Source organism: Urocitellus parryii, chromosome 6, assembly GCF_045843805.1.
Source record: "Urocitellus parryii isolate mUroPar1 chromosome 6, mUroPar1.hap1, whole genome shotgun sequence".
Classification (NCBI taxonomy): Eukaryota; Metazoa; Chordata; class Mammalia; order Rodentia; family Sciuridae; genus Urocitellus; species Urocitellus parryii.
Window position 1 is genome coordinate 14,070,321 of NC_135536.1, and position 25,617 is coordinate 14,095,937.

General features: G+C 53.9%; 2 protein-coding genes across 2 annotated transcripts in view; one reads left to right on the forward strand and one right to left on the reverse strand.

The window, feature by feature from the left end:
• Positions 1-3,461: 3,461 nt before the first annotated feature.
• Gpr68 (G protein-coupled receptor 68) lies at positions 3,462-4,589 on the forward strand. The gene has a single exon (XM_026394273.2). It carries the CDS (start codon positions 3,462-3,464, stop codon positions 4,587-4,589), a length of 1,128 nt encoding a protein of 375 aa, XP_026250058.2.
• Positions 4,590-8,811: 4,222 nt separating this feature from the next.
• The window catches only part of Dglucy (D-glutamate cyclase), a 51,886-nt gene continuing 35,080 nt past the window's right edge, over positions 8,812-25,617 (reverse strand). Inside the window, 5 exon segments of the mRNA XM_026394251.2 lie at positions 8,812-8,850; positions 11,415-11,446; positions 11,449-11,557; positions 24,215-24,309; positions 24,312-24,352. Of these exon segments, the coding sequence (XP_026250036.2) occupies positions 8,812-8,850; positions 11,415-11,446; positions 11,449-11,557; positions 24,215-24,309; positions 24,312-24,352 (316 nt within the window).

Below are 25,617 nucleotides of genomic sequence, written 5' to 3' on the forward strand. Positions count from 1 at the left end.
GGGGAGGAGGAGGAGGAGGAGGGCTTGGCCCTGGAGAGGCAGGGATTGGGGTGCAGGTAACAGAGAGTGTGGCTTTGGACCAGACCCGTCTCTTGCTCATTTTATGAACACTTATGAAAGCTACTGTCCCGCAGAATACATCAGACACTAGAAAGGCAATATGTCAATCAATGGAAGGGTAACTGATGTGATACAGCAATCTGTGTACGGGGTAAAATTGGGAGTTCATAACCCACTTGAATCAAACTGTGAAATATGATGTATTAAGAACTATGTAATGTTTTGAATGACCAACAATAAAAAAAAATTAAAAAAAAAAGAAGTGATCTAGTGGGAAGTTATTAGGTAGTTGGAGGTGTGCCCTTCCAGGGAACTGTGGTTTTTAACCCCTTTCTTCTTCACTTTGCTTTCTGGCCATAAGGCCAGAGGTTCTGCTGTACCACGCTCTCCCACCATGATGTGGGGCTTCACCACAGGTCCAAAGCAATGAGGCCAAGAGATCATGGGCTGGAATCTCCAAAACTATGAGCTGAAATAAACAGTCTCTACTTTAAAAATTAAAAAAAAAAAAAAAAAAAAAAAGAAAGCTACTGTCCCTTTACCCAGGAACAAGGAATATACAGTAGTGTCCCCTTATCCAAGGGGTACGCTCCAGGGTCCCTGGTGGATGCCTAAAGTCACAGATAGTGTTACCGCTGTTGGCTGGTGACGAGTCCTTGCTTCCCCAATGTTGAAGAATAACACCAGAGAGCACGCCGAGGCAAGGTCAGAGTAGAAATTAGAAGTTTATCAAAGGACAGCAGAAAAGACTTCTCCCGGAGGAAGAAGGGGACCCAAGAGGTGGAATCCGTGGAAGTGCGGTTGTCTCCCCTTTTTATAGTTTTGGTGATGGAATGTAGGTGGGAAGGCCCGAGGGGTGGGACACAGGTGGGCCAAACAAGTAATCTGGGCAGGATGGACTTCATTAAGACTTCTTGAGATGGGCTATCTCCAAATCTGTTGGGGGCTGTTTCCTGGGTTCCATTAACATTTCTTTGGGATGGACTTTGGCCTAGGGCCTTTCTGGGACTTCATTATTCCATGAGTTGTCCTGTGTTTCCCGGAATCATTGCAGCATGGCCTTCATTTTAGATTTCACTCTTAGACCCCATTTACCTAACTACATTGACTACCTAATTTTAAATCTGGCTTCAATAGTACCGAGCCATGGATACGCTACGTATTTCCTGTACATACATAAGTACCTTAAAGTTTAATTTATAGATTAGGCACAGGAAGAAAAGAACAATAACTACTAACAAAATAGAAATGTAATAGCTCTACTGAAATCAAAGTTACGCAGGTCTCTCTCACTATCTAGCTGTGCTGGGCTCACCGTCTTCTTAACCACAGCCAACTGTGGGTAAGAGAAACCAGGGATAGGGAAACCACGGATAAGGGAGCTATGGGTGCTTGGATAGTTACTAGGTTGAGTGTGATTTCAGAGAAACTCCTCCCTCCTCCACAGACTCCCAAGTCCAATGGGTCTCCAGCCCCTTCCTTCCCAGCAGCGCCCCCTGCAGGAGCTGGCAGGAAGGAGGCTGTGGAGGGAGGCAGCAGGCGGGGGCTGGGGCAAGTGGAGGAGGGCTTGGCTCTGGAGAGAGCGACCTGGGAGATGGAGTCCAGTGGCCTGAGGCTGGATCATGACTCTGAGGGCTTTCCCCCAGGGCCGGTGGGTCCCAGCCTCACTCTGAAGCACAGGAGGGCAGGATTGATATCCGAGGGTTGCTTAGTTCCGACCCCACCTGTTGAGAATCCCAGCCCTGTGGGTGGATCCTTCTCAGTGGGGGTCCACATCAATTATTGGCTGAGGGTGGAGCGAAAAAATCTTTACCCCTCTGCAAAGGCACACAGTACCTAAGGAGAAACACAGGGGATCTGTGCTATTGAGGTTTCAGGGGAGGGTGGTTAGACAATAAAATGTCAAAGGCCCTTTCAAAGGGTGATAGGGAACAAAGGTTGAAAATGCTGATTGAGACCCCATGAGATTTTTTCAGCTGAGAGCATCATATTCAATCAATAGAGTCATTCCGACCTTTATCACTTTGATATGTTAATTGTAAGCTTACAACAAAACATTTTATTCTATCTTGTTCCAATTTGTGCGCGTGCGTGTATGTGTGTGTGTGTGTGTGTGTGTGTGTGTATCCAACATCCTCTTTGTGAAATTCTCCACGATATCAGTTTCCCACTCATTCTAGTGGGGCACCTTTGACTCCCGTCCTAGCCCCCCTCGTGCTCTGCATTTCCCTCCCATCACTTGGTGTGGTCCCGACACCGACCCCTGAGGGCAGGTGTCCATAGCTCTATATTCCAGGTGAGGAAACTGAGGCTCAGAGAAGGTATGTGGCACCACCTGGCAGTGGCTGGCCTGGCCTGGCACTCATTGCTGAGAAGCACCCAGGAATCCGGCAGTGACCTTGGGGAAGCTCTGCTTCTGTTTCTTACCAGAGCAAACTAGTATGTAGACAAGGCTGAGCCTTTTCTGATACTGTCTGGAGAGGGCCTGGGGTCTGTGACCTCAATCTTTTTTTTAGAGGGAGGATGGTACCAGTAATTGAACTCAGGGGCACTCAACTACTGAGCCACATCCTCAGTCCTATTTTGTATTTGATTTAGAGACAGGGTCTCACTGAGTTGCTTAGTGCCTTGCTAAGTTGCTGAGGCTGGCTTTGAACTCATGATCCTCCTGTCTTAGCTTCCTGAGCCACTGGGATTACAGGTGTGCGTCACCACACCCAGGTGTGACCTCAGTCTTAATGGACCTGATTAATACACTCCCAGAGTGACGTTTATTGCTGTAGACAAGGACCCTCACTTTTGCATATAAGTTGTGATTGATCTTTGGAGAGCTGGGGTCAGGATGGGCTCATGCTCCAAGGATCTCCTGACCTCATTTGATGCACTGAGGGACCAGGAAAATAAGAAAGGGACAGAGAATAAGAAAAGACAGAAAAGGGGACAGGGAGCCATATGCCATGTAACCCATTCAGATATTCTAGTTGCACTGAAGTTGATTGGCTGGTTACCTCCTCCTCTTCTTCATCTTTTGCTATCAGGGATTGAACCCACATCCCTAGCCCTTTTTACTTTTTGTTTTGAGATAGGGTCTCATTAAGTTACTTAGGGCCTTGCTAAGTTGCTGAGGCTGGCCTCAAACTTGCAATCCTCCTGCCTCAGTCTCCCAGGTTGCTAGGTATGTACCGCCATACCTGGCAGCTGGTTTCTCTTCTAAATGAAACCAGTACAGCATGTAGACACACAGTAGGCACTCTATAAATAGCTACTATTATTCTAAGCCTTTTCCAACCTTTGACTTGCAGGGGCTCATCTGCCAACAGTGATGCCCAGCCCTTGATGTAACTTGAGCCACCTTCTCTAAACAAGATGGCAGTGGGGAAACTGGCCTAGTCCCTGAACCCATGAGGGGTGAGACCCCTTCTGGTCCAAAGATGAGAAACATCACTGTGGATAATTCCTCGCTGAGCTGCACCATTGACCACACCATCCACCAGACGCTGGCCCCGGTGGTCTACATCACGGTGCTGGTGGTGGGCTTCCCGGCCAACTGCCTGTCCCTCTACTTCGGCTACCTGCAGATCAAGGCCCGGAACGAGCTGGGCGTGTACCTGTGCAACCTGACGGTGGCAGACCTCTTCTACATCTGCTCGCTCCCCTTCTGGCTGCAGTACGTGCTGCAGCATGACCACTGGTCGCACGGGGACCTGTCCTGCCAGGTGTGCGGCATCCTCCTGTACGAGAACATCTACATCAGCGTGGGCTTCCTCTGCTGCATCTCCATCGACCGCTACCTGGCCGTGGCCCACCCCTTCCGCTTCCACCAGTTTCGCACGCTGAAGGCGGCCGTGGGCGTCAGCGTGGTCATCTGGGCCAAGGAGCTGCTGACCAGCGTCTACTTCCTCATGCACAAGGAGGTGATCGAGGACGAGGACCGGCACCGAGTCTGCTTTGAGCACTACCCGATCGCGGCCTGGCAGCGCAGCATCAACTACTACCGCTTCCTGGTGGGCTTCCTCTTCCCCATCTGCCTGCTCTTGGCCTCCTACCAGGGCATCCTGCGGGCTGTGCGCCGGAGCCACGGCACCCAGAAGAGCCGCAAGGACCAGATCCAGCGGCTGGTGCTCAGCACCGTGGTCATCTTCCTGGCCTGCTTCCTGCCCTACCACGTGCTGCTGCTGGTGCGCAGCCTCTGGGAGGCCAGCTGCGAGTTCGCCAAGAGCATCTTCAACGCCTACCACTTCTCCCTGCTCCTCACCAGCTTCAACTGCGTGGCGGACCCCGTGCTGTACTGCTTCGTCAGCGAGACCACCCACAGGGACCTGGCCCGCCTCCGCGGAGCCTGCCTGGCCTTCCTCACCTGCTCCAGGACCAGCCGGGCCAGGGAGGCCTACCCGCTGGGCGCCCCGGAGGCCTCTGGGAAAAGCGGGGCCCAGGGTGAGGAGCCTGAGTTGTTAACCAAGCTCCACTCGGCCTTTCAGAGCCCCAACTTGCCCAGAGTGGGAGGGTCCCCCACGGGCGGGCTGGCCTAGCCGGGTCACCCACGTAGGGGCTACCTGAGCCCGGAGCCTTTAGCCCAGGGGCCTGTGGTCCTGAGCTTGCTCGCAGGCCGCCTCCGCTTCCACGTGCAGGTGCCTCTTTCTGCTGGGGGGAATGGTGGGCCTGGGCCGCAGCCCCGAAGCCTGCTCTAGCTGGCCGAGCCCAGGGGCCCTGTTGAGTGTGGGAATAAGCCCCCTCTGCCCCTGGCCGGAGCTGCTGGGGGGAGCAAGACAGTGAACGGTCACTTCCAGGTTTGCCAAGAGCAACTGGCATGGGGGTGTGGAGTGTGAGGACATGGAGAGTGAGGACCTGGGAGGGGACAGTGGGGACCTGGGTCTTCCAGGGCCACTGTTTTCACAGATGATACCTGTCCAAATGTACCGCTGTTACCTGATGACAGGACACACAAAGCTGTGTTGTCACCATTAACACTTAAGGCCCACTGCTCAACGGGGTGGGCAGGGAAGTCTGGAAGGGGAGAAGGAAGGTAGGGAGGCATCGGAGGCCGCGAGGTGGACGTAGGGACAGTAGGGGAGTCACAGGCAGGGGAGAAACCCTAGCTCCAGCCACCCCGTGCCTTTGTAGGGACGGTCGAGCAGATTGCTCAGGCCTGCAGGACACACTCCAGGGCTCCCCAGAGAGATGCCCGGGGCCTCCACATAGTCAGAACTGAAGCTCGGGTGTGGGAGCTGGGCCTGAAGCCAGAGCGTCCTCAACAAGTTCCTGACACACATTCCTCCTAATTAGCTTTCTGTGTCCATCTGCCCAGAAGTGCCAGGTCAGGAGTCCAGGGTGCAGAGGGAAGAGTTAAGATGCCAGGGTCTTCACCACAGTTATATGCCAAGATACACAGCTGAGGTTGGGCTCACGGGACTGCCACACATACTGTGGAGTGTCCAGCAGTCTCGGGTAGGTGGGCAGCACCCTCTCAGAGTTCTACAACCACCACACACAGCCACAGGCCTGGGGCAGATCTCCACTCTGGTCTAAATGGCTCCTTTGACCAGGAAGAGAGGTGGCCTGGAGCTCACCATGCCTGTTCTCCACCCCTGATCCTCTCCCAGGTGTCCCATCTCATCTACCTGGAGAGGATAGTGGGCCCTCAGGACTACATAGCCCAGGGCACTGATCGTCCTTTTCTGTCCTGGAGGGCTGGGTACAGGGCTCGCCTCTCCTGCAGCTTTACACTGGCCATTTGGGGGTGTCCCTCCCACCCCTAGCCTTTGTGGTCCTGCGCTTGCAGATTTCACCTGTTCACTTTTGCAGCCAAGTTTCTGCTCCCTGAGTGCCCCACCCCCCACCATTAAAGGTCTTTGGAGAACATCTGGGAGGAGTCCCATGACCAGCCTCACCCCCAGGGACATGGCTTCTGCAATGTGCCAAACACAGCCCTGCCCAGGTGAACAAACCAAGCGCCAGAAGAGCCACTTGCTGCCCCAGGAGACCTGGTTGGGGGTCCCAGACCAGCTCTCCCTTCCCAGGGCATGGGCTTTGAATCCCTTGAAACCAAGAGGCTCAGTAGGCTGAATCCTGGACTAGAACCAGGGGCAGGAAGTAGGTAGAAGTTTTCTGGAATCAGAAGAATCAGTAGATTCTTTCTGGAATCTTCTACAGGGTGGGGGAGGACAGCGAAAGTGCCATCCTCAAGCTTCCTCCCTCTTCTCCCCAGTCTCCAAGAGGTTGATCCTCTACCCTGTGTTTCCTAACCCTCCGTGTTAGTCAGCTTTTCGTGTCTGTGACTAGAATAGCCAGATAGAGCAATTTAGAGGAGGAGGAGGAGGAAAAGCTTATCTGGGGTTTCCAGTTTCTGAGGTCTCAGTCCATAGACGGCCAACTCCATTGCTCTGGGCCTAAGGCAAAGCAGCACACCATGCGGGAAGGACCCAGCAGCAGAAAGCTGCTCCCCTCCTGGTGGAAGCAGAGACAGAGAGCAAGGAGGAAGGAGTCTCAGGGAGGATGCACCCTTCCAGGATGCGTCCCCAGTGACCCACCTCCTCCAGCCGAGCCCTACGCCCCAGTCAGCAGTCAGTCCATTCAAAGTAGGATGGACAGACTAGAGTCTAGCCCTCATAATCTAATCAGTTTCCCTCTGAATATTCCTGCATTTACAGGTGCCTTTGGGGGACACCTTGTATTCAAACCATAACACCTTCTACCAGAGGTACCCAGAGGCAGATAGCCCGTGATGGATGTGCCCCAGGGAAAGGTGGTGACTGTGGTCCCAGAGCTGCACTTGGCTTTGACTGGGCAGCCCCTGCTCCAGCTCCTTGTGGAGGACCTCCAAAGACCCGGGAGGTCCTCTTCCCCTTCCTGAAGGAGGAAGGGACCAGGTTTAATGGTGACAGAAATACCTGCCCAGCCAGGAAGAGCCCAGCCCAGGATCTTTCTGGGGCAATGGCATCAGTTGATCTCTCCTGGGCCCTTTGTCCACTGGCGTGGACTGGGATGGACTGAGGGCTGTTCCGTTTACCATCAAGAGTTGTATTTTTGTATCATCCTCTCTTGTATGCCAGTTACATGTGTGTTGGATGGTGTGATGGATTTATGTAGCATTCAGTCTGTAAATAAAGCAAAGTAACCAGGAGTGGGCAGCAGTCCTTATGGGGGAGGGGGTCTCCCAACCCCAGAGGAATCTAGAGGGTTCTTGGAGCACCCAAGCAGAAGAAGTTCCAGGGACTGACCTTCTCAGAGAAAGGCTAGAGCAATTGGAGGATTTGCTCTTGACCACGCCACAGGTGGCCAAGGTACTTCCTTAACGACCCATGTTGTTGGGGAGACCCACAGTTGACCGGCCTCTTCAGCCGGAGTATCCTCTAGGCAGTGGTGGACTCCATGTTCATCGCTGAGGATTAACTGCAATCCTTGGAGACATATATTTTGATTGTGGCCACTTAATTCTCTGGATCAGGCTCCTGGAGTCCTGGAATGTTCCGGAAGAGTGGATCCTTCTTCCAAACAGACTTAAGTAAGGACCTTATTGGGGATTAAGATTCTTTTCTCTCCAAAGAAGGGGAGGGAGAAAAAGTCCATCTGGTTTGGACTGAAGGTGGCAGGAGCCATTAAAATTCCTTTCTTATTCACTCGTATTGCTTAGTGAGACAGGGGCTCATCTTCCTGTTTACACAACCCGTCTGTGAGTTGGCCAGAGAAGAGTGGGAGAAATCTTCACACAATACACTGCAGCTTCCCTCCAGCTGGTACAACCGAAAGAGAGCCAGAATCTGACCCTCTTGGCTCCCCGCTTTTCTGAAAAACCTACTTCTGGCAGCTGGTGATTCTGCGGCTCCATTCCCGGCAACTCAGTGGCCTCTGATGGCATTCATCCTGGGGTCACATGGTGCCCAGCGTTCTGGAGACATGGTGGGATTTCAATGCCATTTGCTTCAACAGGCATCAGAGTATTGCTGGATTAGACCTTAGATGCCAGTGCTGCGAGGTAACAGGTCAGGACATTCTGGCTCCTTCATTGTTAAGCATCCCCTCCACGTCCCTCCAAAATGATGCTTCAGTCTCTCCACGGACACCAAGACAAGTCATTCCAGGGTTTGGCAGAAATATTAGTTCCTAATGAGCCAGAGTATCCACTGGCCTTGATTGTGGCTGCTGAAGCCACGTGGTCTTTCGGGTACTGGGATTTGAAGACAATTCTCATATCGTACTCTCAGCGTTAAACCTTCCAAGCTGGTGTTAGGCAGGGCTGGGGTATATTGCATCCAGAAATCACCCGCCCCATCGCCGTGCCTCAAAACAATGGGGCACTGCCATGGGGGTATAGCTCAGTGCTAGAGGTGTGCTGAGCAAGCCCAAGGCCCAGCTTCCAAACAAAGTTTCTCTCTTGTTCACGCAAAGTCCCATGAGAGGCAAGTCTTTCCTCAAGTGATCACAGTGATTTAGGATCCTTCTGTGAAGTGGTTCCGTCTTCTTGGGGTTTTCTATTCCCGTCCACACAGGAGAAAAGGCACCAAGAAAATCCTTCACAGAGGTTCATGGCCAAGTCTGGAAGATGCTACACCAGCAAGAGCTAAGACCCTGTCCCTGCAGAATGACAAAGGAGGTCTGGACAGAGACCCCACCCCAACTACTTCCCCCAGGTACACTGTATAGAGAGAACTGGAAGTTACCCCCGACCCATTCCCTATCGACCTGTGTTTTACAGGAGTGTCAAATCCAGTTACTCACGTTCCACTGGCCAGATCCCAGTCACATGGCCCCAGGTTAACTGAACTGCAAGGGAGCCCGGGACAGGTAGTTCTCCTGTGCATGGGAGAAAGAGAAGGCCGAACTGGTGAGAATCTGGCCAGTCTTGGATAGACAGCTCTCTTCAAGTCACTGCCACTTAAAGGTTTTGAGCTCTTACTTGTCTGTTCCTTCATTTGAACAAAATCCACTTCTTCAAATATGACCCCCAGATCTGAAGGGATCCCAGGTGAGTCTGACCTGCCCAGAGGAGGAAAGGACCAGGTTCCGTTTCTTTACTTTTGACAGCATTCCACATGGCCGGTGTCTACTGAGTTCACGCAAATTATTGGTAAGCCTCGTCTTCACCACCCTGCCTGAGAGTAGTGAACGTTGTTGTGGGGCCAGTGGCCACCTGTGTGAGCAGGAGTAGCAAATGCAATGAGCTGGACCAAGTAGGGCTGGCAGTGAGAAGGACCCATGCAAGGAGGCAAGAAGTGACCCCAGAGGAATGCCTTTCCCAGCTGAGCACTGGGCATCACTTGGTCAGACAACAGCAAGAGGACCAAAGACCCCCAAGCCCTTAGAGGGCTCACTTGCCTGCAAGTCCCACTTCCTGCAGGGGCTGTATGGAATGCACTATCTCAAGGTCCCCAGATCCCCAACTTGCCTTTGATCAGCCAGAGCATCCTGTGTACCAATCACCAGGATTCCCTCCTCACGGCACTCCTGGAAATGCCCAGTGATGCTCAGATGTACCAAAGTCAGATCTGGGTGGCACCATCTCTAACCCCACAGGACCATTCCCCGTCACCTGTTTCTCCAGGCTGCGGCCATGCTTGTCTTGCCATTACAGACATAGATACCAGCCTTCCTCAAGTAGAGACAAGACTAGGACACGTTTGAGTAAAAGCAAGCGAAACTTTACTAAAGGTCTGAGCAGGAATCATATTGTGGAATGGGAAAGTCTTAAAACTGCATCTTGGAAAGCAGAGCTCCAGAGGTCCTCGGGCTGACCCTGCTTAGGGGTCTCCTCCTGACCCTCCTCACCTCTCAGCCCTTGCTGCAGAGCCTAGGCTTGCCTGTCCCTGCAGGGGACATTGGGATGCCCCACCCAGAATCTAGGACGCCTTGGTTTTCTCTTCACTCAGCCAGGTCTCAGCCTCTTTCCTAAATTTCTGCCCACAGTGAGAATAAACTAATCCATAGTTAAGCCTCAGCCTGCTCCGTGTTGGAACAGAATTCCATTACTACTGAAAAACCAAAGGCCCACACGTGTCTTCCCCCAAAATGTGATTCAGAAGAACATGGGCATCTTTTCCTCTGATAGCCATCAAGATTTCAAAAATGTCAGGGTACCATCTTCATCAGAGCCTCCCATCCCACCCCCCATGACATGGAACTCTAGGTCCCAAATCAAGGACAAAAATTATAACTGGAGGAAAGGTGGCCAGGGAATTGGGTGTGGGTTCACAGAGAGCTGCGAGGTCACAGGTGGGGACTGAGTGCCTATTCTGGGTGCATCGCCTGATGCCACACCAGCAAGAGCCAAGACCCTATAGGTAGAACCCCTGCAGAATGACAAAGGAGGTCTGGACAGAGACCCCACCCCAACTACTTCCGCCCAGATACACTGTATAGAGAGAACTGGAAGTTACCCCCGACCCATTCCCTATCTACCTGTGTTTTACAGGAGTGTCAAGTCTTAAAAAAAAAGGAGGGTTAGTTCCTTCTTCACGATGAATGCACATTAAAGTATCAAACTAGCATGTTGAATAAAATGAAAATTAAACAGGCCCAACAAACACTGGGAGGCCTCTCTGGTGGCCAGATGCCCCTCCCCCCAATCTGAATGAGTCAGTGTCACTCAGCAGGGTCCCACACAAGAAGCTGTCCTGGTCCAAGATGTGAGAGTATAATGGGAGATGGTTGGTGACTCAGTTTCTGACTTTGTTGGAAAATGTGCAGCTGGAGTTGAGAGAGGGGTAGGGTGGGCTGATCAGAGCTGTCCAGGAGGACTCTGACAGGCCTGTGCCCTGGGCCCTGAGCACCCTTGGGCTCCAGGGGTGAACTGCCCTACAGTGCAGGGAGGCCAAGGGGCCCTGCTCAGGGTTGGGGGTAAGGAGATTGGGAGGAGGTGGCAGTGTCAGGGGTGAAGGGGACAAGACAACCTGGGAGGTGATGGCTGGAGGAATCTCTTGCCTGAGTAAACAAAATGCTATTTGAAAAAGAGCATTTTAAAATTATAAATATTTGGGTGGGTGGTGAGTAATCCTTCCCTAAAGCCTCAAAGCAATCAGTCATTCACTGGGGTCCTCCTAAATGACGGGCAAGAAGCTTCTCTGGGTGGACTTGGCATGGGAGCCTGGAGCAGCCGGTGTGGAGGAGGGTTGAGAGAATGTGCCAGGGTACCAGGAACCAAAGCAGAGACTGGGAGCCCAGAGAAACGTCCCTCCTGGTACTATCCCCTCCTGGGAAGCGGACTTGCAGCTTCCTGGGCCCGTGGTGAGCTTGTGGCTCGCCCAGGACAGTGTTGACCTGCAAGGCTGCTGTGGGAAGAAGCTGGGGGTCTCGGGGAACTCTGGATGCAGGCTGGGCCACTGAGGAGGAACTTGGCATGCATGTGACATTAAGGGCCACACATGTGCTTTGGTGGTGTCCACCAGCTTCTGATCATCTCAGTGTGGACGCTGTGGAAGGGGAGCCCGTCCACCTCCATGCCCAAGACACCCGAGCCTCCACTCCAGACTCTGTGCTGCATCAGGATGTCCAACATTTTTTCTTCCTGGAAAAAGGAAAAAAAAAATGAGGTGGAAGTAGAAGTAGTGGAGGGGGAAGGGAGAGGGGAGGGAGAAGAAAGAAATGTACAGATCTCTAAGCGGAGGAAGGGCCTTGGACTTCAGATGCCTTTTTCTAAGATATGATTTTGGTTAAAAATACCAATGCCAGCCTGGGTTTGTGGCTCATGGTAGAGCCTCGCCTAGCATGTGCGAGGCCCTGGGTTCAATCCTCAGCACCACATAAAAATAAAATAAAGATATTGTGTCCATCTACAACTAAAAAATAAAATATTTTAAAAAAATACCAATGCCACTGGAAATCTCACCATGAAACAGTGTGTCCTACATCATGCCTCATTGGTCCCCAAGCCCACTCCCCGAAGCCACTGCTTGGCTACTTGCAGGTAACCAAATCCGATGCTCTTACAGGCCTGCATCATCCACCCCAGGCCCCCTGCTGGGGATTGAACCCAGGGATGCTCTACCTCTAGACTACACCTCCAGCCCCAGGGTCTCACTAGGTTGCCCAGGCTGGCCTCGAACTTGGTCCTCCGCCTCAGGCTCGGAGTCACTGGGATTACAGGCATGTGTGCACCTTTTAACAAACACAAAGAGGCTTTCCTTCTACAGGTGCAGGGTGGGCTACTTCCTGCCAGCCCAGCCAGTGGCCTGATGGTGCTAACAGGCCCCGTTCCTCCTGAGAGCCACTGTTGGTCTCCCAGGTGGCATGTGCCAATCCTGCTGCCACTGCCTTCTAGGCATTTCCCAGGTGCATGTGGGAGCATCTGGGAGAGCAGAGAGAGAGCCGAGAAAATGCAGCCCAGGCCCCACAGGCAGTGGCTCTGGATTGGAGGAGGTCCAAGCTCTTTGTGCCTCGGTGTTCTCATCTGTGAAATGGAGCTGTTGCTGCTGATGGAGGTAATGACATCTGCTGCAGAGGCTGCCTAAGGGTTTAACGAGTTAGTGGAAGGAAAGCTGCTAGCACAGCCGTGGCACCGAGTAGGTGCTCACAAAATGAGGCTGATTACTAACGGGAGGCCAGGGCCACAGGCCTTCAGCACAGAGCTTTCTTCTTTGACTCACTGGCTAGTTAAGGCTTGAGCCCCCTCTTTCTTTTCCCCTCCAAAAATAAGGTCCCAAAGAACCACTTGACTAAGCCACTAACACTCCTGTCCGCCGCTGAACAGAAAGTGGGTCTCAGGAATGTCCTTCCTGCTGCATCCCCCACAAATGCAGGAGGCAAGAGGAGGAGCCCCAGGAGCTGAGCCCAGGGAGTGGGCAGAAGTGAGCAGGGCGCTTCCCTTTCTGCGCAGGCAATTGCTCACTCGTCCCCCATCCATCTGCCTGAGTGAGCCCCTGGATGCCGGGCCCTGACCCCAAGAGGTGGGGAGGTGAATGTAACAGGCAGTCACAGTACATGGGGGTCACAGCACAGAGCAGGGACACCCAATCCAGTTTTTAGGGGTGGCTTAGGGGAGATTCTATGGAGGAGTATTATAAACTGAATGCTTGGGCTCCCCAGCTTCATGCTGATTCCCCAATACTCCATGTGTTGGTTGAAATTGGGGAGGTAATAAGGTCCAGATGAGGTGGGACCCCCGTGATGGGATTAGTAGCCTCCTAAGAAGAGGGACCAGAGCTCTCTCTCCACTACATGAGGACACAGGGAGGAGGCAGCCAGGAAGAGAGCCCCGCCCAGGACAGGATCTGTGGCACCTTGAGGTGGGACTTCTCAGCCTCTAGAGCTGAGAGAGCTAAAGGTATTTTGCTTCAGCTGCCTGAGCTGACAAGCAGGGTCAGAGGTCATGGCAGAGTAGGAAGAGGGCCCTTGAGGACACTCTGGAAAACTTCACAACAATGGGAGGTGCTGGCAAATGTCACTGAGGAACTGTCTCTCACGCCTGGCCGAGAGCCTGCATTTCCCTTCTGCCTGGGGCCAAGGCAGAGTCTCCCCGTGGGAGGGAGGCCTTTCCACATTTCCACCTCCTCACGCCAGCTCTTTGTCCCACAGGCCTGCCCAGGGGCTGCCCAGCCCTTTGTTTGGGCTTTCTCCATTCGCCCACTTCTCCCCATTGGTCATATCCTCTCTTTGTGGAGAATACATCAGGGACCCTGAGGTCACTTCCTCCCAGCCCACTGATGGACGTCTCCACTCTCACCCACTGGGACCCAGGGAGGGCCTTGGGGTCCTCCAGGTGCGTGTGGTCAGCCAACAGGTGAGGAACCAGCTGGTGCTCAGCTTCTGAGAGCCACAGGGCCCCCACACCTTCTAGGAGCCGGTGGAGGCATGGCAGTGGGGAGCTGGAGGCAGAGCCTCTGAGGCTGCTGCACATCCAGACTGAGGACAGAGAGGGGACAGAGGATCAAAGCGAGGTCAGTGCACAGGGCTTGGGGCCTCACTTGACAGGGATGGGGAAACAGTCCCCGTTGTCTTCTGGGATTAGAGGCCGAGTGTGTGGCACCGCTGCTCAGTCACACTGGAGCATGGCAGACAGATGCTGCGGGTGGGAAGCCCAGGTGCACACCTAGAGTCTGAGGTAGGAGGGTCGCCTGAGCTCAGGAGTTGGCAGCCTGGGTAACACAGCAAGACCCTTCTCAATAAAAGAAACCAAAGTTTTAAGGACGGGGGATGCTTTGAAAGTACTGGAAAAGAACAGGAGCCCAGGATGAGGTCAGACGCCATGTTCCTGTCTCTCGACATCATCCATCCACCCATCATTCATCCATCAATCTGTCCATCCATCTATTCATCCAACCATCCATCTGTCCGTCCTTTCTCCTCCCACCCTCCCATCCACTTGTTCGTGATCTCTCATTTCCCAAGGATCTTCCCTGTCAGGCTCTTAAGTAGAACAAATGTCATCCTCTGTTTCTCCAAGAGCCCATGTTCCCTCATTGTGCCACTGAATGACGTGTGACTGAAGGGTCCACCTCTGTTCCCAGTCCAGGGCTGATAGAGTTCTGCAAATGTAGGGAATGTGTGTGCTCACATGTGCCCACTCACCAGGGATGCTGGGTGACCACCTGGAGCAAAGATGGATGGGAGGGGTGGGCCCTCAGTGCCCACGGTGCAGCTAGTGTTATAAGAGGCCTGGTGCCGGGCTCCCTCCCCTGGCCACCAGGTTGAGGAGGGAAGTCCAGGAAGCCTTTCCTGGTGCTTACCCCACGAGCCCCACTCTGCTGCCCAGGAAGTGGCCCCTCCTTGAGCTCTCTTGCAAAAGGCTGGCACAAGAGTGGCCAGGATGTGAGGAGGTCTGAAGGTCAAAGTGCCCCTTAGCCCTTGCCTTTAGCACAGACCAGGCACCCACGGGGCCGTGGGAGCGGGCTGCCCCTGGTGGAGCAGGATGGGCGTGGAGAGGCCAGGGAGAAGCAGCTGGCCCTGCTGGCTGGGGAGGCAGCTCATGTGCCTCTGGGGCCACACAGAGGAAAGAGACGCACCCATATGCTGCCACATGGCGCCTGGAGGCCCAGCTCTGCTGACCCACGCTCTGGATCCACTTGGCCTCTTGGCCTTCGCTCTCCACTGGCTCTGGCTGCTCAAACTCTCCTCGGCACAGGCCATCTACTGCCACCACCAAGCCTGGCTGAGGGTCCCCTGACACCTTCCCTGGCCTGACTGAGGTATAGAAAGGACCTTCTCATGATAATGAGGTCCACGGCTGGCATTTATCAAACACTGACTGCATGCCAGACGCTGCTCCGTGGTTTACACACCGGACTCCATAGTGACCCAGCGTCAGCTCTCTCGCCATCTCCACCTTCCCCGGAAAGGCGAGCACCCCGAGGACAGGGGACCTGTGCGAGTGTGTGAGGCTGAGCCCGGAGCCCAGCAGCCACCACGACACTCACCTAGGGCAGCTTCACATTTTCAAAATGCTCTTAGGTCCCAAGAAACAGAGAAGATGGCCACCAACTGCAGGAGACAGCTAGGCCTCCACACCCTGCCTCCCGGACCATGTGGATTCAACCAACCGCAGATCAAAAACGTGTGCTTTTCACATTGCATCTGGACGGAGCAAGGACCGACGTCCTCCTGGTTCTTATTCCTTGAGCCGTACAGCACGACGGCTACTCACACAGCACTTAGCTCGCAGCAGGGATCACGAGGAATCGAGAGGTGATTCAAAGTACACGGGAGGGCTCTCATAGGTGACGGGAAAATATCACACCATTTTTTACATTTATACATTTTATACAAGGGGTGGACACCTGCAGATTTTGGTATCCAACGGGGGCCCTGGAACCAATTCTCTGTGGATACAGAAGGACAACTGTGCAGAGAAGAAATTGGTCCAGGTGTGGGGCTGTGGCTCAGTGGTAGAGCGCTCACCTAGCACGCGTGAGGCACTTGGTTTGATCCTCAGCACCACATAAAAACAGATAAATAAAACAAAGGTTTTGTGTCCATCTACAACTAAAAAAATAAAAAGTAAAATTAAAAAAAACAAACAAACAAGAAAATGGTTCTGATCCAGATCAGCACCCATCTGGTCTGGCTGGCCTGGCTGGCTCCCTCTGAGGCCCTCAGTGGGCCGAGGGGGCTGCTCATCCAGGACCCTCTCCAGGTCTCACCTCAGAAGCCTTCAGTCCTTCCCAGGCCACCCCCGCCCAGAGCTCTGTCACTCAGCCACTCCACAGCACCCTGGCCCCCAAGATGAGGGATGCCTGGCTCTCCAGGCTCTGGGTCCTCGTGTCCCTGGCCTTAGTCCCTTCTGTGAGGTGTCATCGGTTGGCTCTGTCTCTGGCAGCATGGGAATGTCCTCCAGTGTCTCATGTGCCTCAGGGAAAACCCAAGGACACCGCCTGCCCTCACTCGGAGGGCCCCTAGGCCGAGGGCCAGAGCCCGTGCCCTGAAAGTGGCTGCCCCTGCCCGGGTCCTCAGCATAGCGCCCACTCCTGCCACAGTCACCAGACCCCTGAGAACACCTGTCCCCGAGAAAGGAGGTCCCACTTATAAGCAACTCAGAGCAGAGGCAAGGGACATTTCTCTGCCCCAACCCATCAAGCTTTGTCACCTGCTCAGGCCACTGCTTTGCCTGGTGGGTACCTCAGGATGGCCAGGGAGCCCTACAGAGTGACCTGCAGAGCACTAGTCACTCACTGCCCAGTTGCATGACCCTGCACCTTAGCTTATATGGGTCCTGCTGCCCGGAGGCCCTTCCCACCTTCCTTCCCTGACCACTCACATCCTCCTCAGCCCCACGACCCAGAGCGGTGCCACCTCCTCCAGGCTGCCTTCCCGGAACCCTCTGAAGGCACTAAGTGCCCTCAGAGCCCCCACCACTGTGCACACTGCCATCCTGGCTCCCGGGCGTCACTCCTCTGTGGTCCCTGAGTCCCCTCCCCAGGGGCCATGTCTGACTCCTTATTCTTTCCCAGAACAAGCCTGGCCAGGCCCCAGGAGGGGCTCACCACACGCACTTCTGCTTTTAGCAAAACATGCCCTTTATTTCCTTTGAAAAAGTGGTGCATTGTTAATACATTTATGAAGGTCTGGGCAGAAACGCAAACAGAGACTTTCCCATCCCTGGAGGGAGACTGTGGACTGTGCGACTTTGTCGGGTGGGGTTATGCCTTTGTGTCTGTGTGAATCAGGAATCACGTGGCAGGCAGCCCCTGAGTGGCTGTGTGCCTGTGCGGTTTTGTTGTTTTGGTTTTGTTTGGTTTTGTTTTTTGCTTTTTTTCCAGTTCCAATCCAGGAAGTGTGAAGAAAGCCCAGAAGGTTCTCTGGACCCCTGTGGAAGACCATCCTCCTGCCAAGTGTGAGTCCATCTGTCTGAGCCCACATCCACCCCTCCCCTGGCATTCCCAGGAACTGGAAAATGTCTGAGTCACCTCAAAAAAGCCCAGAGTCTGAAGTCAGAGAGACCTGGCCTCTAGTCTAGTCTGAAGTCAGAGAGACCTGGCCTCTAATCTCAGTCTGAAGTCAGAGAGACCTGGCCTCTAATCTCAGTCTGAAGTCAGAGAGACCTGGCCTCTAATCTCAGTCTGAAGTCAGAGAGACCTGGCCTCTAGTCTAGTCTGAAGTCAGAGAGACCTGGCCTCTAATCTAGTCTGAAGTCAGAGAGACCTGGCCTCTAAACTAGTCTGAAGTCAGAGAGACCTGGCCTCTAATCTCAGTCTGAAGTCAGAGAGACCTGGCCTCTAAATCTGAAGTCAGAGAGACCTGGCCTCTAATCTCAGTCTGAAGTCAGAGAGACCTGGCCTCTAATCTCAGTCTGAAGTCAGAGAGACCTGGCCTCTAATTAATCTCAGTCTGAAGTCAGAGAGACCTGGCCTCTAATCTCAGCTCTGTCTCTTTGCCGGGTGTCCTGGGAAGCCACTGCACCCCTTAGAGCCCTGGGTGCCTCCTCTGGAGAACAGGCACCACAACACCAAGTCCAAGGAGACGTCTGGATTAGACAGGCAGGAGAAAGAGGCAGAACCAGTGAGGAGATACAGGCAGAGGAAACAGGGAACAGAGAGGGCGCCTGGCTGAGAAAAGAGGCAACAGCCATCTCTGGGATGAGGGGCTGGTCAGAAGTGAGGGGCGCAGTGGCCTCAGGCCCTGGCTGGCTGGAGACCTGTCACAGTCACCCTTCCCATCTCAGCTGCTGTTCCCCAGGCTGGACGCTCCAGGAGCACCTTCTCCTCTGCAGACCATCCTCTCCCATGGCCTGGGAAACGGGGGCTCCACGTGTGGTGGAAGGAGCAGCACCAACCTCACCTGGGACTGGGGCATGCAAGTTCTCTGTTTGACTCCTGAATGCGAACCCTGAGGGCAGGCCCAGCCTCGGCAGCTCTGTTCCTAGAGGCTGGGCACCGCAACTCCATGGAAGCCTTGCCCCCCAACTGAATCAGCCAGGCTTCCCCAGCCCCTGCCTGGGCTTCCTGCTGCTGACTGTTGGGAAGACAGATAGAGACCTGCTGGTGACTCCAGGATGTTTTGGACATTTACTAATCTCTTCCTTTTAAGGGACAAGCCTGGAGAAGTGAAGCCACTTGCACAAGACAGGTGCGGCAGTTCACGGGCAGTGCAGCCTGGCCCGGCCCAGGGAACACAGCCCACACTCCTGGCCGGGGCCCTGTGCCACAGGACTCTCCGTGGCAGGTGAGGCCACAGGCCAAGGCCAGGAGCTCTTCCGTGTTGAACGGGCTTCTGTTCTTGAGACCTCTGCCTCTTGGCCTGCTTGGTCTCTCAGGGGGAGGAGCCGTTGTCTGTCCACCCCCCAGGAAGTCTGTGGGTATGTGAGGCCCCGAGTCTTCTGCTTTCAGGTCAAACACCCAGTGCCCTCCACTGTTTCCCGTGGTTCCGGCCCTCCCACCTGTCAGGAGCTCTCAGGTGAAGTCCCATCTGACCCAGGCTTTGGCCCCAATTTCCCATGGTCCAAATTCCCCTGCACACTCCCCAAGTGGCTCATGGTCTTCACCCTGGAAGTCAGACCCATCAGGGTCTCCTCCAGGCGGGTGCGAGGCAGGAGGACGGAACTGGATTCTGGAATCAAGGTCAGGCGGCAAGACCTGCCCAGGAGGGCCATGGAACTGAGGTCCAGCCCCGGGCCCGGCACAGCACTGCCAGCACCTCCTTCAGGGCTGGCCGCCTCTCTCCTGTTCTCCCACCTACAGAGGAGAGTCCACGCAAGTCAGTCCTGCGTGTGGCCGTACTTGCCTCTGCCCTGGACTGCAGGGCTCATCCAGAACTGCACACGGGCCACTCTGCTCCAATTCTCCTGCTCAAAGTCCGCAGCTGCTCCCTATTTCCTGTCGGGGAGGATGCCTGGTTCTCCTGGACCTGGCTAACATGGTATCCCTCTTGCAGGACTTCTCAGTGGTCCCAGCATACTTGGAGAATTGGAAAAAACTTTGGATCCTTGAGCAGAAAAATGCAGGTACAGGAACAAGTTTCAAAATCAGGCTGGTGGCTCAGGACCACCTCCTTGTGCATCTGGGACGAGATGCCCTCCTCTGACACCCGTCACATCCCACTGCCAGCAGCCCTCTGCCCAAACCAGTGCTAGGCTCATCCTGGCCTCCCAGCCTCTGCCTTCCGTTCCTCCCTCCTAAGCCTCCGCATCCAGGTGATTCCTTCTAGCCCCGCCCCCCAGGATTCTTTCCCCACCTTACCTGCCCCCACGCCTTAGCGCTCATCTCGCCCAGTGGCTGCTGGGGGTGTCACCTTAGAGGCAGGGCTCAGACCTAGTGAATCAGAACCCAGCAGGTCAGAAGGGCAGCCAGGGGAGTTCTGCTGAGCCCTCCAGGTGAGTCTGATTCAAGCTAAAATCCGAGAACCCCTGCTCCAGACCATCTGGGTTACATACTGTTAATGATCAGCCAAGAAAAAGGCTCGGGTATGAAGCCTAGGAGCCCATTCCAGATCTTTCTAGGCTAAGCAACTCTCCAGTGGCTGGTCTCCCACAGCTACAGGAAGGCTGCCCTGCTTCCTTGGAGGCTGTAGGGGACAGCCCTGTCACCCATCGCAGGCTTGAAGAGCACTTAAAGCATCCTTCTACCGCCAGCTGGCTGGACTGGCGATATGAACGGGGTTCAGAGGAGCTGGCTGTATCAATACCTAAGAGAACGGTGAAGAAACCACGCAGCACACGAGCGTAAGTCTCTAAAGGCAGGACTCAAAGGTCAGCTGCGGTGCTGGAAGGAGCAAGAGAGCGAGCACCCAGATTCTCTTTATTTTTATAGGGGGACACACAAAAGGAGGTTCCATGGAATGTTCTATCCAAATTAGGGGGGGGGAATCAGGCTTCAGGGGGTTGCCCATCCCCATCAGGTGACGCCCAGGTAGGGCATGAAGCAGGCCCCGTTGCCGAGCGAGGGTAAAGGGCTCTTGCCCTGCACAGCTGTCACGGATGTGCCAGACCAAGACCCCCCACCGCTCAAGGGTGGGGAGCAGCCTCAGCCAGGGGTGACGGGGGCTCCCCACATCCCTCCATCAGCCAGCACCGAGATTCCCCAATGTGGGGACCATGTTGGTTGGGTGTGTCTGAAACCAGCTTGAGTTCTCTAAGAGGGGCCTGCCAAGCTCTAGGTGCTGGAGCATCAGGAGAGACAGAGGTCGTCTGGGTGCCAGTGACTGGGGGGCCGAGGCAGGAGGATTGCAAGTTCCAAGCCAACCTGGGCAACTTAGTGAGACCCTGTCTCAAAATAAGAGATGAAAAGGTCTGGGGCTGTATCTTAGCCGACCCAGAGAGAGACAGGGACACACGCCGAGGGAGGGCACCTGGCAACAAGAGGCCGCAAAGGATTATGGGAGCACCGAGGGGGCCGCCCATTCCGACTCATTCAGCAGTGACTCACAGAAAGTGACCATTTAGCGTTGGCCTCCCAGGCTGGGCAGAATTTGGACTGAGGGTGTTTCAGGTCACAAACTCGTGGTTGGTACCCCAGTGAGTGCAACACATGTGGCGGGAACACAAGGCAGACTGGTGGGCAAAAACCACGTGGTAGTAATGCCACCATGTCCCCTGATTCTAGGATGTGTGTTTGTGACCTTCATATCTCTGAAATTGACAAGTGCCTTACAATCACCTCACAGTCGTCACTGTTGTGTTTTCTTCCATTAGTGCAAATTTGGCAGTTCTTGTCCCCAGTGGGAGAGAGTGCCTTGCACTGATGGGATATTTCCAACCCGTGGCACTGTGGTGAAGGCCTTAGGTGGATCAGCTCCTGGAGTCCTCACAACACACCTGTGAGGTCAAAGTATTATTATTATTTCCAGTTGAATAACTGGGAAACAGGCACAGAGGGGCTAAGTGACTTACCAACGGTCACACAGCTATTAAGCTGTGGACTTGGGATGTGAATCAGGCAGGCTGCTACTCTAGAGTCTGTATTCTTTTCCCTTTAAAAAAAAATAATTTAAGCCAGGCGCAGTGGCGCACACCTGCAATCACAGTGCTATGGGATGGGGGGGTATGAGGATTGAGAGTTCAAAACCAGCCTCAGCAAAATTGAGGTGCTAAGCAACTCAGTGAGACCCTGTCTCTAAATAGAATACAAAATGGGGCTGGGGGTGTGGCTCAGTGGCTGAGTGCCCCTGAGTTCAATCCCTGGTACCCTCCACAAAATATCATTTTAATTCAAACTTTTTTATTGTGTTAAGAAACACCTAACAGGGCTGGGGATGTGGCTCAAGTGGTGGCGCGATCGCCCGGCATACGTGCGGTGCTGGGTTCGATCCTCAGCACCACATACAAATAAAGATATTGTGTCTGCCAGAAAAACTAACTAACTAAATAAATAAATAAAAATAAATAAGAAATACCTAACATAAATGTAGGAAAAAAGCCGTTCCCCCTCTTGTTCACACCACAACAAGCAGCAGAGAAGATTCCAGTGATCTCCAGAGATGTAGGGATCAATCCCTAGTGAGCGGCGGACGCTAGCTGGATGTACCCTAATTCAGGTCGGCTCCGACACTTCCCACCTGGAAACAGCACCAGACCCCACAGGGTGAGGGCTCAAGCCATGAGCCAGTCCCTAGGCTTCAGATGCCTTTCCAGGCCCCCTGCTGTCTGACTGACAGCTGTAGATCTGGGTTCCCACAGCCCTCATGGGCTCCATGGTGTGTCGATGGGTTTGCAGCACCCAGGGACACGCATTGCCTTCCTTGTGAAGGATGTTACAGATGAAGAGATGCACAGGGCGAGGGGCGCAGGGGGGCGGTGTGGGGTCTCCATGCCTCTCAGGTGCACCACCTGCCAGGACCCCTGGCCCTGGCCATGGTCAGCCCTGTCAAGCCTTCCCTTTATTCTTGATTTTCTGAAGTATGAATGCGATACCTAGGGGCAGGGCCTCAGCAACTTAGTGAGGCCCTGAGCAATTTAACAAGAACTTGTCTCTAAATAAAATATTAAAAAGGGCTGGGAATGTGGCTCAGTGGTTAGGCCCCTGGGTTCCATTTCCGCCCCCCACACACACACAACACAAATAAAGAATGTGACAGAGCCACGGTAGGAGGCCTACTTGTCATCTGATATACCCTAATTGGGGGAGGGACACACACTCCAAGGTGGCAGAGGATCTTAATTAGTATCACAAAGGAATGCTAGAATGCTTAATGAGTTATGGTGGCCAAGATAGGAAGACCTGCTAAAAAGAATTAGCGGGCACCTCCATCCTTGAAGAAACCAGAGTTTTAGAAATCCAGCAAGCCCTGCAGCCTGTACCCTTTGAGGGGTGTTCTGACACAGGACTCTGATCCCGTGTCCAGGTGTTTCTGGAGGCCAGCTGTGGACTAGGTCAGCTAAGCCCGGCCTCGTGACATGTGCCACAGTCCCAGTGCCAGGTCCTCGGGGCTGAGGCAGGAGGAGTGCAGGAGTTTGGGAGCAGCCTGGGCCACGCGGTGACAGCCGTCTTGATAACCTTCAATGCATGGCGTGTGTGCCGGGGCCTCAGAGCCAGACCAGATTCCTCCTCCAGCTGCAGAGTGTAACGCTGCGCGGAGTCCACTTCTAAAAGGGCTTGGGCTGTGGAGGCTGGAATTCCTTGGGGGATGGTGGAGACAGGAGCCCGACTCCCAGATGCGGCCAGAAGAACTAGACCCTTGTGACTGACCACGTGTCTTCCAGTCACATCCTGAAAACGTTTCTCAGAACCATGTTCTAGAGCATGGCCGCCTGTTGCCTGGTGGAGAATCCCCGCACCATGGGTTTCCTGAGGGGTCGGCCAAGCCAGGAAGCGCCAGGGACCTGGGGGCGTCCTCGTCCAGGTTGGGGTGCCTTCCGTGGGAAGGGAAGGGATGCCAGCCGCTCCTCCAGAGCCTGTTGCTGATTGCCCCTTGGAAATGGGAGACAGTTTTCTTCTCCACCCTCCCCCACCCAACTTCCCAGAGTGACAGGAAACTTACGGAGGGCCACACCCAGCCTCTTCTGGGAAAGGCGGGAGGTTTGCAGAAACTCTCTAAGAGCCCACAAGGCTTTCATTGTCTCTCAAAACCTCAAAAGTCAAAGGGACTAATGAGGCGGGGACACTCTCGAGTGCTTGGATGGAGAGAACCAGACACAGAGTGACACAGGAGGAAGGCCTAAAGCGCCTGCCTGCCCCTGCCCCATCGGGCCCCCCGTGGAGAGAGCTGGTCTCCTGGGGGGTTACAATAAAACTTTCAGAAATTCATAAATGCAGCATGATTCCAAACCAGTTCAGGGACCGGGAGTCTGGCCCCTGTTCCTAATTCTACCAGCCGAAGTAATTGATGAGGCACCTCAAGATGCGTCCCCTGCGGGGATTTTAAGAGGTCTGAATTATACAGTGGCTGCAGATCCTCTTGGAAAATGATCAAGTTCTGTGCAGACACTAATTAGCAGAGTTACATGGTCAGGGGTGGTCAGACTCTCCTCATTGACCTGATACACAAAAATTGATGTTTCATAAATGATACATTCCATCCTATAGGACCCAACTAACATGCCAGCGTCTTTGGTTACTATTACTATTGTTTTATTATTGTTGTCATTACTGTCGAGTCAGGCAAATGGAAGAAGCCCTGTTAAGTGGGGCTCCCCTCCCCTGCTGAGGAATGGCGTGAAGGGCGGGGTCGTTAGTGTCTACACAGATCGTGATAAACAGTGTTTTTGGAGTGGAGAGCCATTGCACCCGCCTAACCCTTTCCAGAACTGTCTTCCCGGCCGACCAGAGGAGGTTTGGTGGAGTCCTCAGCGCTGCCCACTTACAGTTGAAGAGACTCCAGGAATCCTCTGTGCTGCGAGGAAAAGGTGGTCAGTGGCATCCACCACGTGCTTGATGTTCATCCTCCCGGCATTGTATCACCATCGGCAGCCCTCCCCTTTGTGGCCACCAGGTGGTCAAATCTGCCAGGGAGCAAGGGCAGAGGCCTTCGGGGGAGTGCGGCAGCTTGGCCGGGTCCTGTCTTTGGGCTCTGTTATGCTGCTCTGTGCGGGGCCTCTCCTGGGACCAGACCACCACGTGATCTTAAGATGCCCGTGGGGTCCTTAGCAATCTCCTTACTAGACTCGGAGGCTGTGAGAGCAGGAGGTCATGGTGACTGGGATGTCTGGGGGCCACCGACAGAGCCGCCTGACCCAGAGGTGGCCCACCGTGTCCCCCTTCCAGGTTCTTGTTCACTTTACAGAAATAAAACAGAATTTGAAACAGAAAACGAAAGAATCAAACACTAGATGAACTTCCAGAGAGAGAGAGGGAAGGAGGGGCCCGGATGGCGTGACGGGCAGAGCCACACTGGGTCCCCTGCCGGGTCCTCGTGTCACGGGCCTTCCCAGCCTTCAGCATGTGGGAGAACAGCACCGAGAGGGTTAGACCAGGAGGGGCACAGGAGGGTCTTGGCACAGAGCCCCACACCTACCGGGGGTAAGTGCCAGCTGTTGCTGCCGATGGTTGTATTTTTAACAGGAATATGTTTTTTTTTTCTTTTTCGGTACCAGGGATTGAACCCAGGGGCACTCAACCACTGAGCCCCAGCCCCAGCCCTTTTTTGTATCTGATTTAGACACAGGGTCTTGCTGAGTTGCTCGGGGCCTCACTAAGTTGCTGAGGCTGGCTTTGAACTTGTGATTCTCCTGCTTAGCCTCCTGAGTCACTGGGATTACAGGAGTGCACCGCAAGAATATGGTTTTGATAATCCAATAATACAGTTGAGGCACATAGATGGTGTTTTTACATCTAAGTCCCCTCCTAATGGAGTTCTTCAAAATCTCAACTCTGCCATAGAAAACAGTATGGCTGTTCCTCAAAAAATTAAAGATAGAATTACCATCATATCCGGCAATCCCACTTCTGGGTACGTACCCAAGACAACTGAAAGCAGGTGTTAGAGTCTGTAAACAAGTCGGGATGGCACCTGGCATTTTGCCAGGGGGAGTGGTTTGTGAAGTAACAACAGCGAGCCATTAAGTGTGGAGACTCCTGATTGGTTGACTGCAGTATCTAGTTTATGTTAATTAGATAAGCTGTGTGGAATGTATATATACCCCTCCTGTCCTGCAATAAACGGCTCCCACTCCTGCTGCATCAATGTACACAAGTTGCTCGTCACCCCCCCAGTTATTTTGCTGCAGCCGGACTGTGGCACCTGTCCATGTCCTTTGATTGTGCTGGA

Coding starts and splice junctions, on each gene's coding strand:
- Gpr68 (XM_026394273.2), top strand. CDS start 3,462: ATGAGGGGTGAGACCCCTTCTGGTCCAAAGATGAGAAACATCACTGTG.